Source organism: Eschrichtius robustus, chromosome 12 (assembly GCF_028021215.1).
Source record: "Eschrichtius robustus isolate mEscRob2 chromosome 12, mEscRob2.pri, whole genome shotgun sequence".
Taxonomy (NCBI): domain Eukaryota; kingdom Metazoa; phylum Chordata; class Mammalia; order Artiodactyla; family Eschrichtiidae; genus Eschrichtius; species Eschrichtius robustus.
The window spans coordinates 69,759,973-69,776,922 of NC_090835.1; the positions used below are offsets into that span (position 1 = coordinate 69,759,973).

The 16,950-nt window shown below is 47.6% G+C and overlaps 1 protein-coding gene across 1 annotated transcript; it reads left to right on the forward strand.

The window, feature by feature from the left end:
• The first annotated feature begins 9,627 nt into the window (after positions 1 to 9,627).
• On the forward strand, positions 9,628 to 15,166 carry LHFPL5 (LHFPL tetraspan subfamily member 5). Its single transcript, XM_068559183.1, has 2 exons — positions 9,628 to 10,039; positions 14,661 to 15,166. The coding sequence occupies exons 1-2, from the start codon at positions 9,628 to 9,630 to the stop codon at positions 15,164 to 15,166; spliced, it is 918 nt and encodes a 305-aa protein (XP_068415284.1).
• The last annotated feature ends 1,784 nt before the right edge of the window (positions 15,167 to 16,950 follow it).

Sequence of the window (16,950 nt, forward strand, 5' to 3'; positions counted from 1 at the left end):
GATGAATGGGCACAGCTGGTGTAGGTCGTGGCCAGCAAGTCAGGTCAGGTGGCAAAAGACAGAGTCAGAGGGGGTGGTGGGGCTATAAAAGGGGCCTCATCCACACGTGACCCACCTTCCCAGTCCCTCAGGGCCTGCTGTGGGCAGAGACCCAGCTGTGGCCAGTCTGCTGGGGTGGGTCCTGATAAGGTATCTGGGCACCACCTGGCGTCTGGTGCCTTGTATGTGTGTGTGTGTGTGTGTGTGTGTGTTGGGCGGGGGGTGCTGATACGGCAGCATGGTTAAGAGTGGGAACTCTGCGACACTTTTACCTGTACGAGTTATTAGCTGGGCAAGTTACCTGTTCTGAATCTGTCCCCTTATCTGTCAACTGATAAGATGGGTGAGAGTTGAGTGAATTAACATATGTTATATACATAATATACATAGCCTGGAACAGGGCTCGGCCCGTGAACAGTACACATTAGCTGCCATCACTGCTGTATTCACCTCTGGTGCCCTGAGCTCTGTGGCAGGGCTGGGACTAGGGTGAGGCAAGTGAGACACCTAGAGTGTGAGCACGTCCTTAAATTTTGCATCCTAGACACCTCTCTTGCCTCACCCCAGTCTGGGCCCTGCTTTTGACCTCACCCAAACCCAGGTATGTGACAGTATCAGGCTCGCGTGAGGAGGGGGCCCAGTTTCCCCACCCTCAACCTCCCCACGCCCCCTCGGGGATTTTCAGGCAGGGCCGGGGCCCTGGGCTGACCAGCCCTGCAACCCCTGGCCGAGGGGTGTGTGTTCTCACTCCAGGTGTACCGCCCTCCCACCCTCCCACCGGGGGTGCCTGCAGGAGTGATTTAGGGGCCCTTAGGAAGTCCTTCTCCAGCGACTCTCTCCCGTTCCTTTCCACTTCACCTAACATCTGCAATTCCAGCATTAAAGACTCACCCCTTTAGTTAAGTCTCCACTCACCCTGTCCCCTACCCCAGGCCACGTGTGAGGAGGTCTCGTGAGCCTCTGACGGCCTGGGCTGTAAGGCTGGGAAGGGCACAGCTGCCTGAGTGTGCTCAGGTGTGGGACCAGAGCAGCTTTCCCTGAAGGACTGGTCATTGTAGCAAAGCACCCCTTCCCCATCCCAGAGGTGGAAGACGGCGCCGCTGGGGAGGCCCCAGACTGGCTTGCCTTTATCCTGGCTTCAAAACTCACCATCACTAGCTACATGACCTTGGCCAAGTTATTTGAATTTGTAATCTCTGTGAGCCTCAGTTTTCTTATCGAGGCAAAGAGGTTGATAGCCCTTAGTAAAATGAGGATTGAATAAGACAGTGTATGTGAAACCCCATAGAAGTGCCTGGCACATAGTAGGTGCTCAGCCCGTGTAGCCAACCCCTGTCACTCCCCCTTATAGCACTGAGGGTGGCGTAGAGAGGAGCAGCTGGAGGAACCAGCCAGGAGACCCTCAAAATGAGAGAAACCCACCCAATTCCAGAGACATGGAAATGCCATTGATTAAAGGAACACTATCTTCTCTTATTTTTATGGGACTCAGTGTTTAAAACCACTTTTCCCCATGAGCTCATCCTGACCCCTCCTTCTCTCCCCACCCTTCTGTTCCCTTCTCACCAGTCAAGACTAGGGGGCCTGGGAAGAAACTGGGACCGAGGAGGTGTTTCTATCTGTGATTGAAGCTATGAAACTGCATCAGTCCTAGTATTGCCAGCAGCCCACGGCCACCTTCCCAGAGGAGAAAGAATGGAGATTTTTCCATTACAAATGGAGAATATAGCAAAGAGAACTTTGGCAATGTTTGTCCTTCCAAAATGTAAACAAGAAGTAATTAAGGACTTTTTGGACCAAAACCTCATACGGTCTAACCACCCTTTCTCCAATGTAAAGAGTGTTTTGCTTTGGGTTTCCCCCCCCCCCCAAAAAAGAACCGATTTTACTGTATGTAATGTAGATACTGCACCTCAATTAAAAAACAAACAGGGACTTCCCTGGCGGTCCAGTGGTTAAGGCTCCGCGCTTCCACAGCAGGGGGGATGGGTTCCATCCCTGGTCTGGGTACTAAGATCCCGCAAGCCACGTGGCATGGCCAAAACAAACAAACGAACAAAAGGGGGCAAAATTCTCCCTGGTCAAGTCCTACCACCTGGGATGGTGGGGGATGGGTGTTGTCATGCCTCCTGGTCAGTGGGGTTGAGCCACAGTGGCTGTAGACCCAGGGATGTGGCAAACTCCTCTTGGGTGTCACCCAGTCTTCATTTGCCAAGGTCCACCCCAGACACACAAGGACGGGCCTCTGGCAGCCATGTTAATAAATGAGACTGTCTTTGCACCCCACCACTGGACGGACTAGACAAGGAATGGACATCTGACCCAAGGCCCTCTCCTGGGATGTAGGCTTGTGCCCACCAGCTCGCCTTCAAGCTGATCTGAAACATGGAACTAGGGAAGCCCAGGAAGGCAGTTTTCTGACGTGCTGATGAAGACATGAAGAAAGCTGGACTGCAGAGGGGAGGAAGAATGGATTCGCCATTTGGGAAGAAGCAGCGTCAGCCGTGCCCTGACTTGCTGATGGATTTCCAGGTCCTGGTTACACATACTTGCACACACACACACACACACACACACACACACACACTCACACATACACACACACACACACACCCTTCCCATGGCTGCTGCATTCCTGCCCCTATGGGACCTGAAACTCCCCTATAACACATTCCCTTTACATAAGCCACAGACACAGACATCGCAGTTCTGGGAAGGGGCTCACAGCTCTGGATCAAGGTCAGATGTGCGACAGCCCTGGAGTCAGCTTGGGGAGTAGACAGGGAATCCACTCAAGACTCAGATTCCCAATCAAGAGACTCAGGTTGACTTAGTTTGGGTCCTCCAGACCCCTACTCATGATCTGCACTGGGCAGAGCCCTGAGGGGGATGGAAAGGGGAGGGGCAGTTCTCCAAATAGAGAGTGAGTTTTTGTTACCAAAGAAAGGGGAAGGATTTTGGGCAAACAAGAACAATAGACACTCGTGGCTGCCTAGTTCATAGATAACCTTTCTTTCCCAAGAAGCAGGCTCAAATTATAACTGGGATGTGCAATAATTTTAGCTTTTAAATTTACATTGACCATCCAGTCTCCATTTTATTTAGGTGAGGGTAGGAAATGAGACATTCAGTGACTTTCAGGTTACCAGTCTTTAATTCAATACTCAGCCTTTAGGGTTCCCCTCACCACCCCATTCTCCTGACCAAGATTGGATTGAGTGTGGAGTGAAGCTTATGTAGCTTCAGGAATTAGGGGAAGGGGTCTTTTTGATCCTCTGGGCCCTCAATGGCTGCTGTGAAGATGTCCCTTGTCCCACCTCATCCTTCTGGTCCTGCTGAAATTTGTGCTCTGTTCTCTTAGCGTGGCCGCTCCCTTCGCTGGTCAACAAACACATGAACTCTTTTTTTCCCATATTTATAATCCTCACTCCTTGCTAGTGTTCCCTTCAAACACATCACAACCATCCTCTGAAAAAAGCTGGGGAGACGGCCCAATGTGTCATCAGTCATTACTCCAGCGCTGGGTCCAGGACGTCTGTGTTATGTCACCCCTCTTTTAGTTTGGTCACAATCACATCTCAATATTCTACAGCTCAGGGACTAAATATTAAAGTTAGCCATCACCAAAGAAGAGAGAGTTAGTCGGGTATATAAATATACACATGACACATCAAGAATGAAAATCTGGGTAGACACTAGAGTCCTTCTTTTTTTTTTTTTTTTTTTTTAATTGTTGGCTGCGCTGCATGGCATGCGGAATCTTAGTTCCCCGACCAGGGATGGAACCTGTGCCCCTTGCAGTGGAAGCGTGGAGTCTTAACCACTGGACTGCCAGGGAAGTCTCTAGAGCCCTCCTTTCTTCAGGCACCACGTGGCTGTAGACAGTGCTTGTGACTTTCATCCTCCATCTCCCATCCTGTTCCTTTTGCTCTCAGCCAGCATCTCTGCTGATCAGGGCTCTTTATGCTGTACAGTGACCCAGACCTTCTAGCCCTGAGACATCTGGGCACTTGATGGGCCTGCCCCTGTGTTGGGTTACTGAAGCCTTCATTAATTTGTTTCTTCCTTCCATTAATTTTTTTATACTGGACACGGCAGTAATAGGAGGCAGCCCATGCATATGTTCTACACATACCTCTCTGTTCCCTTTGTGTAACAGCACACTCTCTCCCCTGGACAGTCAGGATTTGGCACCTTACCAACATGAGTAACCCCCCTTTTAAAAAATTAAAGTATAATTGACACAGAAAATCCACCCTTTATAGCATACAGTTCCATGAGTTTTGAGAAACACATACATCATGGAACCAACACCCCAGCCAAGATACAGAACACTTCCATCACCTAAAAAAAAATTCCCTTGTATGATTTCCCTTTATAATCAACCCCACCACCAGATCCTGGCAACCACAAATCTGTTTTATTTCCCTATAGTTTTGCCTTTTCTATATGTAATATAGATGAAATCACACAGTATGTATATATTTCTCTTAGGGGGTGGTGTCTCGCTTCTTTTACTTAACACCTTTGAGATTCAGGCATGCTGTTGCAGGTTTCAGTAGCTACTTACGTTTTATTGCTGAGTAGTAGTCCGTTGTCTGGGTGGAAGTCCATTGTCTGGAAGTAGCCCATTGTCATTTCCCACCTGAAAGACATTTGGTTTATTTCTGAAAAGTTTTGGGCAATTATGGATAAAGCTGCTACACATATTCATGTACATGTTTTTTTGTGTGTGTGAACACAAGTTTTCATGTCTCTGAGACAAATACCCAGGAGTGAGACGGCTGAGTCTCATGGCAAATGTTTGTTTCCATTTCTAAGAGATGTCAAACTTTTTTCTAGAGTGGCTGAACAAATATGCATTCCCACCAGCAGCATACAAAAGTTCCAGTTGCTCCACATCCTTGCCAGTACTTGACATTGTCAGTTTTGGGGGGTTTTGTTTTTAATTGAGCCTTTCTCGCTGGTGTATAATGGTATGTGTGGTTTAATTTGCATTTGCCTACTGACTAATGATGTTGAGTGTTTTTTCATGTGCTTAATTGCCATCCATATATCTTATTTGAAAGAAGTATTTGTGTGGATCTTTTGCCATCCAATCTTTAACTGGGTTGTTTGTTTTCTTATTATTGAGTTTTGAGAATTATAGATGTCATACCAGGAGCTCAAATTTGTTGATATTGTTGGGGGCCAGTAGTGACTGGCTGTATCGGCTTTGATGGAAGATTCATTCACAGTCTCCATCTGACCCACCGTGGACACATTGTTAGGGGTCTTTGAGCCAGTGCACGGTGGGATTGGAATGGGGGTGCTGAGGAAGGAGGCTGGCTAGCATTCACAGAGTGAGTCATCCTGTCCAACTGATGTTAAAAGCCTCTGCAGTAGCAGGCCTCTGGAGTACATTCTCATTGAACCCAAATACTCTCTGGTTTTTGCCCCTGTTCTGAAGGCTCCCTTTCCCCAAACTTTTACTTAACTCTCCAAACTTACTCTGTCTAAGATAATGACCATATGACTGGTCCATTATCTGCTGCCCACAAAGTGGTGTTCATCTGTACCTTAGGCCCTCTCCCCTTACAGGAGAGTTGGTATATTTCCTGAGGTGCCATAACAAATTATTACAAACTAGGTGGCTTAAAACAACAAATTTGTTCACTTATAATTCTAGGTCAGAAGTCGAAATCAAGGTGTCAGCAGGGCTGCACTCCCTACAGAGGCTCTAGGGAAGGATCCATTCCCCACCCCTTCTAGCTTCTGGTGGTTGCCAGCTTCCTTGGCTGTGGCTGCATCATTCTAGTCCCTGCCTCCATAGACATGTCGCCTTTTCTTCTTTGTCTTCTTGTCTGTGTGTCTCTTAGAAGGACACTTGTCTTTGGATTTAGGACCCCCCCCACCACCCCAGATAATCTGGTAGGATCTCCTTATCTCAAAATCCTCAATTTAATTATATCTTCAAAGAACCCTTTTCCAGATAATGTAACATTCATAGGTTCTGGGGATTAGGATGTATTGATAGATCTTTTGGGGATAGATTGTTACAGCACTTGAAGTTCTACCTTCCATGAATATTTCCCTTCCCTGCTGTCCTCAGGGCCTTCCCATGGAGGGGTGGGATGTCATGCCACAGCAATCCATCGTTACCTGGTGCCAGCATGCTATCGGAACTCTCTCTAGAGCAGGCCGAGGAAGGGGCTTCAATTCCACAGTGAGAGAAGAGGCTCAACCTCCCCCCACAGGACCCACACAGCAGGGTATCACCCGCACATAGGAAGGAGGTTAGGAGGCTGGTTAGCCAAAACCAACAACAATGTGACAAATGTCCACTAGAGACAGGAACCACCACCCCTGCATCTTTGCCGTCATTGATAGTGACTGATTTCTACAGCTCCCATGGGGACATAATACTGTTTTTGATTTATTATTTGGAGAGTGAGAGGGAGCACCAGGGGCATTGGCTTAGCTCTTCCTAGTATATTACCCTTTAGCTCAAGGGTCAGGGGGCCAAGGTGAGGATTCTACCAGTTCCTGAGGTGATCTGGTCTAACCATTCAGGAGCATGGGATGGGTTCAAGGCCTTGCAGTTCAGTCCTTTCATACACCTGAATCTTATTTTAAGGGTCCTATGCCCTCTAGCAACAAGACTTAATGAATCCTTTGAGCCATTGCACGTAAAGGTCTTGCAATTCATTTTATTCCTTGAATCAATAATCTAGACAACTGAGCTTGTCTTGCTTGACATTATTCATTGCCTTTATAAGCAGTCACCCTACTCTGTGTTCCTGATTTCTTCATTACCTTTAAATCTGTCTGTGGCCAAAGCTACTCAGTTCCCCAGAACTTGACCCTCAGAGGGCACATGATCCCTATTGTATGCAGCTGATAATTTGATTAGCTGTTTCTCCTCTACGTATCATGGGCTGTGGTTTTCCCAACTCCAGACGTAAACAGGAATATCAGAGCCTTTTGTCTGAAGCCTGGGCCTGAAACCCCCTTTCTGGTGCTAATTTTTGGATCAGGTTAGGGCTCTTTTTTTTTTTTTTTCGGCCTCACAGCTTGCAGGATCTTAGTTCCCTGACCAGAGATTGAACCCGCACCCTTGCAGTGAAAGTGCTGAGTCCTAACCACTGGACCGCCAGGGAATTCCCCAGGTTAGGGCTCTTTGATGCCAATAGCGAAAACCTACTCTAGCTAATGAAAGCAAAAAAGAAGGAAATGGGAAGATAGTGGGTGAGTCACAGAGCTGAAGATGGAACAGAGCCACCTGTCTTGGGTGGGGCAGGAATCAAGGTGGCTCTGAAGCTCCCAGTAGCAGGAGTTTATGGATTATCTCTTGAGGATGTTGCCAAGGCCTGACTAAACAATACCTTTTTTTCCTCATGTCAATCCACCACCAATTCAGATTCCCTAGGGAGAGACTGATGGCCTAGCTTGGGTCACACACCCAGCCCTGTCTCTAGGGTCTGTGTGCCCTGTGATTGGCTATCCCACCAGAACCTCAGAAAGCAAGAGAGGCTTCTCTCAGAGGCAGGGGAAGTTCTGCTGGTCAGGCCAAACAAGGAGTGTCCATCAGCTCCTAAGAGCTTGGCCCCAGGTTAGGGCCTTTTCTGAATGCGGGAACATACAGCCCCTGCTCTGGGGAAGCTCCCAGTCTGATGGTGGAGACACAGGCCATGCCTTGATGAACTTCCAGTCTGATGGCGAAGACTGGTCACAAAACCAGAGATTTAAGAGGCAGAGGAAACATAGGTAACAGCACAAATATGTTTAAAGCAGGGTTCTTTTTAATAGTGAAAAATTGGAAACTGTCAAAATACCCTCAAAGGGGGGAATAAATAAACGATTATTACATAAAGACTAAAATCTTGATTTTGAAAAACTAGTAATGTGAGAAAAAAATTGGATGCTAAATACGTATACATTATTATCCAACTGTGTAAAGCAGTACGCCCAGGAGGAGGGAAATACACCAATATGTTAACAGAGGTAATAATAATAACGATAGTAATAGTAATAATAATAATAATAAACATTTCTGAGCACTTTTATATGTGAGGCCCTGGACTAAACATTTTACATATGTTATTTTACCTAACCGTTATGTGATAGATGCTATTATCATCCCCATCTTATACATGAATGAACTGAGGCTTGGGAAATTTACATCCTTAGCTAACAAGTGGCTGACTCAAATCCAGATCTGCCTAAAGCTCCCAGTTTGGGGTTATGAGTGATTTTTATTCTTTTATGTAACTTTCTTGAATTTTTCTATATACTAATCATGTATTTACCTATAAATTCAGGAAAAATATAGATATTTTGAAAAAGAGGGGAAAAAAAGAAATATGCAGGGGGTGGGGGAGGGACGGACCGGGAGTTTGGGGTTATCAGATGCAAACTATTACATACAGAATGGATCAACAACAAGGTCCTACTGTATAGCACAGGGAACTATATTCAATGTCCTGGGATAAACCATAATGGAAAAGAATTAAAAAAAGAATGTGTATATGTGTATAACCGAGTCACTTTGCTGTACAGCAGAAATTAACACAACATTGTAAATCAACTATACTTCAATAAAAAATGAATTTAAAAAAAGAAATAGGCAACAAAAATATAAACAAGAGGAGAAAGACATTGTATTGAACAAAAAGCATATGTTAAGGTCTGAGAAGGCTCATAAGAACTGTTCTTTACTTTGTAGCTTCTATTATCACCCTATCAGTCTGCATTGCAAATACACATATATTTACATATATGTAAATACCTCACGGTCCTTGAGAGCAGGTGCCCTGTCCTTTTTATTCTATGGTTCTTGCTGAGGGAAGATATCCTCCAACATAGGGCGTAGTACGCAGTAGGCTCTTAGTAATTGTCGATTGAATGATAGGGACGAGAAACCAGTGACCCGGAAGGCGTTGCTGGCCTCCGGGGGATTGGAGGTTCCGGGAGGATGACTAGGGAGCCGGGGAGCGGTGGGATGGGATATGGACTGCGCTCAAGAATCGGTTTTGCGGCTGGAAACCAAGCGAGAGGAATGTGACAACCGCAGCCTCACGCCTTCAATTCTTGCCTTCCCTGCTCAGGAGGGTGAAGAGGGGCCTTGATTCCCAGTGGCGGGGGTGTGCAGTGGGTAGGTCGGCCACTCTGCACCGTCCTGTGCCGAGTCCCGAGGCGCTGGCCACGGTGCTGAAAACAGTGCTATCGGAGGAGGGAGGGAGGAGGAGCCGGGCCGCGCGAAGGGGGCGGAGCTCTCTGGTGCTCTCCGCTGGCGGTGGGGGTGGGGCAGGGCGGCGCCAGCAGGCTCGAGACCCCGGCGGGTTTGAGAGGAGGTAGGAGACAGGAGACAGCCCGGCTAGAGCAAGAGGGGACACAGGCACCTGGACAAGCTTCCCCTGAAGAGGCCAAGGTCATCTTCCCTGTCCTATTGGTCCTCTTTCTTCTACCTTGGAGGGAGCCTTACCTTGTGCCCTGACCTCCGCCTTCTCCCCAAACCCGGCTGAGGGGTGACCCACTTCTGGGCCTCCATCCATCTGCAAAGCCACTTCCAGCCCGCAAGTCCCCAGCCCAGGACCCAGTGCCCTCACCATGGTGAAGTTGCTGCCTGCCCAGGAGGCAGCCAAGATCTACCATACCAACTATGTGCGGAACTCGAGGGCTGTAGGTGTGATGTGGGGCACACTCACCATCTGCTTCTCCGTGCTGGTCATGGCGCTCTTCATCCAGCCCTACTGGATCGGTGACAGCGTCAGCACACCCCAGGCAGGCTACTTTGGCCTTTTCTCCTACTGCGTGGGCAACGTGCTGTCGTCTGAGCTTATCTGCAAGGGTGGCCCGCTGGACTTCTCCTCCATCCCCTCTAGAGCCTTCAAGACTGCCATGTTCTTTGTGGCCTTGGCCATGTTCCTCATCATTGGCTCCATCATCTGCTTCAGCCTGTTCTTTGTCTGCAACACGGCCACTGTCTACAAGATCTGCGCATGGATGCAGCTGGCTGCGGGTGAGCAGGGATAGCAGGAGGGATAGCGGGAGGGCAGGCAGGGGCCCACCATCCCACCTTCTGTGGAGTCTCTGAGCCTCCTACCCAGCTGTCCTCCTTTATAGCGCAGCCATACTCAATGCTCTGCAGATGCCTTGGAAGAGTAATTAGAGAGTCTTAGGATGGCTGAGACCAAAAAGACCTTAGAGATCAAATTGTTCAACCTCCTCTTCTTGTAGATGAGGAACTGAGGTCAAGAGAGGGGAAATGATTTGCCCAGGAGCAAGTCACTAATGGTAGAGTGAAGGTCTTTGTTCCCTAATTATAAGATTCCATACTTGATGCAGCAAGTGTGAGCATTTGAGGCAGCAAGTGGAAGTGATATTTTGTGATGGGGGAGGGGAATAGGGTCTTTTAGAACTATGTGGGGTAGGTGGCTACTGGTGGTGCTCAGAGGCAAGGCCTTCCCTGTCCCCCTTTTCCTGCTCCTGGCCCCAGGCAGGCCACTGGGTCCTTGGGCCAGCTGGTCCTGCTCTCCTCTAGAGCCCAGGAAGGGATGCCTAAGACCTTGTCCTGCAGCCCTTGGTCCCTCCCCTCTCCAAGGACCACACACAGACTGTCCATACTAGGGAAATGTCCAGGAGCCTTGTTAGGGACTGCAGGCTAGAGTGAAATCATCTTGACATCATTGGTTAGAATGAGAAGCAGTGTTAACAGGGAGAAGGGAGTAGGGATCAGAATCCCATACAACCAAACATGTAGACTCAAGACTGTCAGAGTTGGAGGGGACCCTAGAGAGCTATAGCATCCTCCCCCCAACTACAGAGGAGGAATCTGGGACTGAGAGAGAAGATAAGACTTAGCCAAGGCTGCAGCAGATCATCTGGCAACAAAGGAAATAGAATAAAGGCAGTGAGTCCCAAGAACTAGCTGTATTCCAAAGACATTTTTTATTGAGGCACACATTTACATAAATGTAATGATTTGTAAAGTACTTTCACATGTATCATCTGGAGGAGCCTCATCATGACACAGTGAGGGGGGTTTTCCTCCTGTTTTACAGACGAGGCTCTTAGCCGGTAACTTGTCTTTTGGCACACAGGTAGTGAGGGACAGAACCTTCGACTCTGAATCTTGTACTCAGGCTACTTACCTGGTTCCAGAGCTGCCTCCCCAATCCCCCTGCCTTCTCCCTCTCTCTGTACTCCCTCTATATGATGAGGGAGAGGCTGGGGCAGGGATGAGGCTAAGTCTCAGTGGACAGTGGGGAGGAAGAAGGGAGAATGAAGATTTAGCAGTTCTGAGACAAAGAGGAGTAGAATGGACCCTGGCACGCTTGCCAGCTGGTCCTCCATATCAGAGCTATGGGATGCTGGAAACACAACCTTCCCTCTCTCATTCTCTCCACTGTCCCACTCCCCCAACCTCCTGCAACAGGTGCCATTTGCTGAACAGGCAGTGCTGGGAGGGCCTGGGTAGGGGAGGGGTCACCAGGCCATTTGAGTCAGACCCTGTCTGGGTCATGGAGCTGAAGACACCGATAGCAGAGGTGGCCAGGTGCCATCCCATGAAACATTTACGTTGGGGGAGAGAGCAAAGGTGGTGTCATGTTCCATTCTTCCGTGCTGGGGAAGGGAAGATGAGCCAAAGGGAGGGATGAGGAGGAGGTGTGCCCCACAGCCAGCCGCTGGGAGAGTCCTCCATTTGAAGAGACCTAAACCAGTTATCTTAACCTTGCCAAGAAGCCTGGGGCCAGGGAAGGGAGCAGGAGAGGGGAAAGAGGACTGATGAATGGGGCAGTGTGGGGCTGTAGCTTAACAAAGTTAACTGAGCTTCTGGATGCCAGGTGTAGGCAGAACGTGGTCCCAGATCCTAAAAACACAGGTAGGGCAATTTGCTTGTCTGAGTTCTATTAAACTCATCTGTAGAAGGTAGCAACAGTACCCCCATCACAGGGTTCTTGCGAGGATGGGATGTTATAATGCGTGTAAAACACCTTGCACGGTGCCTGACACATGGTAGGTGCTCAGTAAACACGAAAAACACAAAACAACTTTATCAGTCAGGATGGATGGGGTGATGCCACAGTAACAGACAACTCCCAAATCTTAGTGGCTTATGACCAAGGTTTATTTCTTGATGATGGTACACGCTCACTGAGGATCAGTGGAGGGCTCTGCTCTCACTGTGCTCTTCCAGAGCCCAGACTGATGGAGCATCAGCTGTCATCTGGCTGTCATCATTGCGAAGGGAAAGGGAGCTCTGGAAAGTCTCCATCAGCAGTTAAATGCTCTGGCCTGGAAAAGCACGCGGCATTTCTGCTCACATTTTATTAGCTGAAGGAATTTTGAAGAACTTGCCGAACTTCAAGGGAGAGAGGCGAGGAAGTATAATCCTACTATGTACCTGAAATACTTGTAAACAGCTCTAATGACAGCCACATCCATCGAGGTTGCTTCCATCTGACTTCAATGCCAATAATAATAGCAACAACTAACATTAATTGGCCACTTACCATGTACCAGACACTGCAGTAAGCACTTTCTATACATGATCATGGTCCTCATAACCCTGTTCCGAGTCACGTATTATTATCCTTATTTTCCAGATGAGAGACTGGAAGTCAGAAGGGGTAAGTAAACTTGCCTGAGAATACCCTGCTGGCCTCTATGTAGAGCCCTGAGACACCACGACGGGGTGGACCCCCACTGTGCCCAGGTAGATGGGTGGGGTGCTCCTAGAGGGCTGTGGTACCCATAGTAACAACCTGTTTCCAAGTCGGAGGCCCTGGGCTCTTTTCTGAACCCCTGTAGGGAGGTGCTATAGAAGGAGAAGGGGGCCATGCCAGGTACCAGAGGACTTGTCACACACCAAGTGGGGAAGAGCACAGGTTTTACCAAAGAGCTCTGGGAGGGTCCCCCTCCTCCATCCTAAGGATCTTCCTGCTTGTCACTAAGTCTGAAATGTCACCACTAAATACATTCAGCTCTTTGGAGAGATGTCAGTCTGGGAGCCTGGGGGAATTAACTTTGAAGTCAAGAAAGTCAGGAGCCATGATTGCAGGTCCTGGCTCTGCCATCGCTAAATGACTGGGCAACTCACTTGGTTTCTCTGAGACCTCAGTCTTTTAATCTGAAGATGGGATATTAATACATGGCCTACTTCACAGAACTGTGGTAAGGATCAAGAGAAAAATGGTACATGAAGTATTTTGTAATCTATAAGTATGTAAATGAGCTCCTCTTAGAAAAAAACAAGGACGGTTGATACATTTAGGTGGGGAGGTGGGATCCTTGATCTTTACACTTTGTTCTGCTTTGTTTGATCTGCTAACTTTCCTTGCAAGAACAAGTGGAGCCCCAGGTTGGTGACTTTGGGTCCTGCAAGGTGCTTCTCCATGGGGCTCCCAGGTAGGGCACAGCTTTGGGACTAAAGAGACTCCGGGCCTGTGAAAGGAGGGCCAGGGGTGGGAAAGCGGCACAGACAAGGGAAGGAAGGCACCCCCTGCCTGCCTGGTGGTTGTCCTTGGGTTGCCCCAGTCACATCCCAGGAATATGTACCTGTCTGGGCAGCTAAGTTGGGGTGGAAATTTGGTGGGAGGGTGTGGGAGTAGTGGAGGGAAGGCGGGGAAGATGAAATTTTGGGCTGTCAATGCTAAATCAATGAAAGCACAGTGTGGCATACTAGCTAACACTCAGGAAATGCCAACTATGTGTCAGGCAACCTTCTGAGCACTTTTCCAATATTAACTCATTGTAACCTTGCTGCAATCCAAAAGGTAGATACTATTATTATTCCCATTTTACGGATGAGGAAACTGAGGCAAGAAAACTTAAGTAGCTTGCTCTGAGTCACACAGCTAGTTAGTGAAGAGCTGGGCTTGAGATCCAGGCAGCCTTCCCTAGTGTTTCCAGCTTTTCCTGTTGAGAGAATCACCCAGAAGAGTGCTTTTAAAGACAGGGATTCCTGAACCCAGCCCTGACCTGGGAATCAGCACTTTAAACACATTCAGGGAAGTGTGGACAACTGCACTGTTCTGTAGTGGGTAATAGTGTGGAGACCTGTTTGCTTGAATGGAAGGTTCGTGAAGGAAGCAGCCAGAGATGGGGCTGGAAAACTTCCTGTATTCATTCAATCTAAGATACCTGAGTTGTAGGACACACCATTATTCTATGTGCTGTAAAAAGGAAAAATACTTCTAATCAAATTATAGCCTAAAGCTTTGTTATTACACTTATTTCAGAGATGTTGGAGTATGAACAAATGTATATCTTAGGAGTGATGAGTTCTCTGGGCTGGGACCAGATTTTGGGAGGACTTTGAAGCCAGGCGCCTTGTCAAGTCCAAAGTGAGGGGCACAGCTGAGGGCCTGGTGCTGTGGCAGAACCTCCCTGGGCTGAGGAGCTCTTCTCTCCGCCTCCACCCCTGACCACTGGCCCCCAGGGGCAAGTAGCTTTAGCTCTTGGAGCCTCAGTTTTCTCCCCCGTGTTCTACAAGAAGGATGGCAGGAGCTGCCCCTTGTGCCTCTCAAGGCTGTTAATAAGAGAAGAAGGGAGGTGACACGATGACAGCAGTGCAAGGTGGGAGGCAGCAGGCGAGCACACCCAGCTTGATACCATCTGTACCCCTCCTGCCCCCTCAGCCACAGGCCTGATGATTGGCTGCCTGGTCTACCCAGATGGCTGGGACTCAAGTGAGGTACGGCGCATGTGTGGGGAGCAGACCGGCAAATACACACTGGGCCACTGCACCATCCGCTGGGCCTTCATGCTGGCCATCCTCAGCATTGGAGACGCCCTCATCCTCTCCTTCCTGGCCTTTGTGCTGGGCTACCGCCAGGATAAGCTGCTGCCTGACGACTATAAGGCTGATGGAAAAGGTAATTCTCTCTACCCCAGGGAGGTGAGGCTTCCTCTCTGCCAGGTGCCTGAGGTTTGGCCACTGGCCAAGGGTGGGGACACCAAGACCAGTCAAACACAGCCCTTGTCGCAGAGGCCAAGGGCCAGTGGAGGGTTGCAGGCTGGCATGCGACAAGGCATTGACAGACCTACGTGGCAGAGGCTGTCTGTGATAGAAGAGTGTCCCCCTGTCCCCCTGCACTCTCAGGGCCTACGGGGGAGAGAGCCCTGGTCCAGCTTGGGGAGCTAGGTGTGGCCTCCCATAGGTGGCACTGAGGCTGGGTCTTGAAATAACAGGGGAGTTTGCTAGGTGGAGAGAGGAACAACAGGGGAGCAAAGGGGATGAGTTGTTGGGGAAGGAGGAAAGGCAGGTTAGGGCAGAGATGTGACAGCTCCTGGATTGCAGATTGTGGGCGCCTAGCCCCCTTGGGTTAGAGTAGCCTGGGGGTTCTCCGTATATCCATTTCCTGATCTGAGCCTCTTTCCCCTCGTTAGAGGGTAGGAGGCAGGTTTTTCCTCATTTGTAAAAAATACCTGCTTCACAAGATTGTACTCAGGAACAAGATAAGGATGTTTGCTCTTGTCGCTTCTACTGAAGATTGTACCAGAGGTTACAGCCAGGAAAATTAGTCAAGAAAAAGAAATAAAAGACATCTACTTTGGAGAAGAAGAAGAAAAACTATCTCTATTAGCAGATGACATGATTTTGTATATGGAAAATCCTAAATAAGCCACTAAAAAACTATTAAAGCTAATATACAACTTCAGCAAGGCTGCAGAATATAAGAACAATATACAAAAATGTATTTGTATACACTAACAATGAACAATCTGAAAATGACATTAAAAAAAATTTCATTTACAATGGCAACAAAAAGAATAAAATACTTAGGAATAAATTTAACAAAAAAGTAAATGAAATGTACATGAAAATTAAAAAAACATTGTTTAAAGAAAAGGCCTAAGTAAATGGAAACATCCATGTTCATGGATCAGAAGACTTAATATTGCTGACATGGCAATACTCCCCAAACTGATCTACAGATTTAATGCAATTTCTATCAGAATCCCAGCTGGCTTTTTGATTTTAGGATCAGCTTGTCAGTTGGAAATGCAAGACACCCAGAATAGCCAAAACCATCTTGAAGAAGAACAAAGTTGGAGGACACACATGTCCTGATTTCAAAACTTATTAGAAAGATACAATAATCAAGACGGTGTGGTACTGACATACGGACAGACATACAGATCAATGAAATAAAATAGAGAGTCCAGAAATCAAACCAAACATCTACAACCAACTGATTTTCAGCAAGGGTGCCCAAGACCATTCAATGGGGAAAAGAATAGTCTTTTCAATAAATGGTGCTGGGACAACCAGATATCTACATGCAAAAGAATGAAGTTGGGCCACCTACCACACATCATATACAAAAATTAACTCAAAATGGATCAAAGACCTAAATGTAAGATATAAAATTATAAAACTCTTAGAAGAGACCTTGGATTAGGCAATGATTTCTTAGATTTGACACCTAATACACAAGTACCAAAGAAAAAAATAAACTAGATTTCATCAAAATTGAAAACTTTGTGCTTCGAAGTACACCATCATGAAAGTGATAAGACAACCCATAGATTGGGAGAAAATATTTGCAAGTCATAATAATAATTCTAGTATCCAGAGTATATTAAGAACTCCTACAACTCAACAATAATAAAAAATAACCCAATTTTTTAAATGGGCAAAGGATTTTTTTTAAAAAAGTATACAGTTTTAATTAATTAATTAATTAATTTGGCTGCGCCGGGTCTTCGTTGCAGCGCACGGGATCTTTGTTGCCGTGTGAGGATTTTAGTTGTGGCATGCGGGCTCTTAGTTGCGGCATGCGGGATCTAGTTCCCTGACCAGGGATCCAACCTGGGCCCCCTGCATTGGGAGCGTGGAGTATTAACCACTGGACTACCGGGGAAGTCCCAAATGGGCAAAGGATTTGAATAGACTTTTCTTCAAAGAAGATATACAAATGGCCA

What these genes read in the sequence shown, in the direction of transcription:
- LHFPL5 (XM_068559183.1), top strand. Translation starts at nt 9,628, where the DNA reads ATGGTGAAGTTGCTGCCTGCCCAGGAGGCAGCCAAGATCTACCATACC. An exon ending in ATGGATGCAGCTGGCTGCGG is followed by an intron (nt 10,040 to 14,660) that starts GTGAGCAGGGAT and finishes CTGCCCCCTCAG; the next exon opens with CCACAGGCCTGATGATTGGC.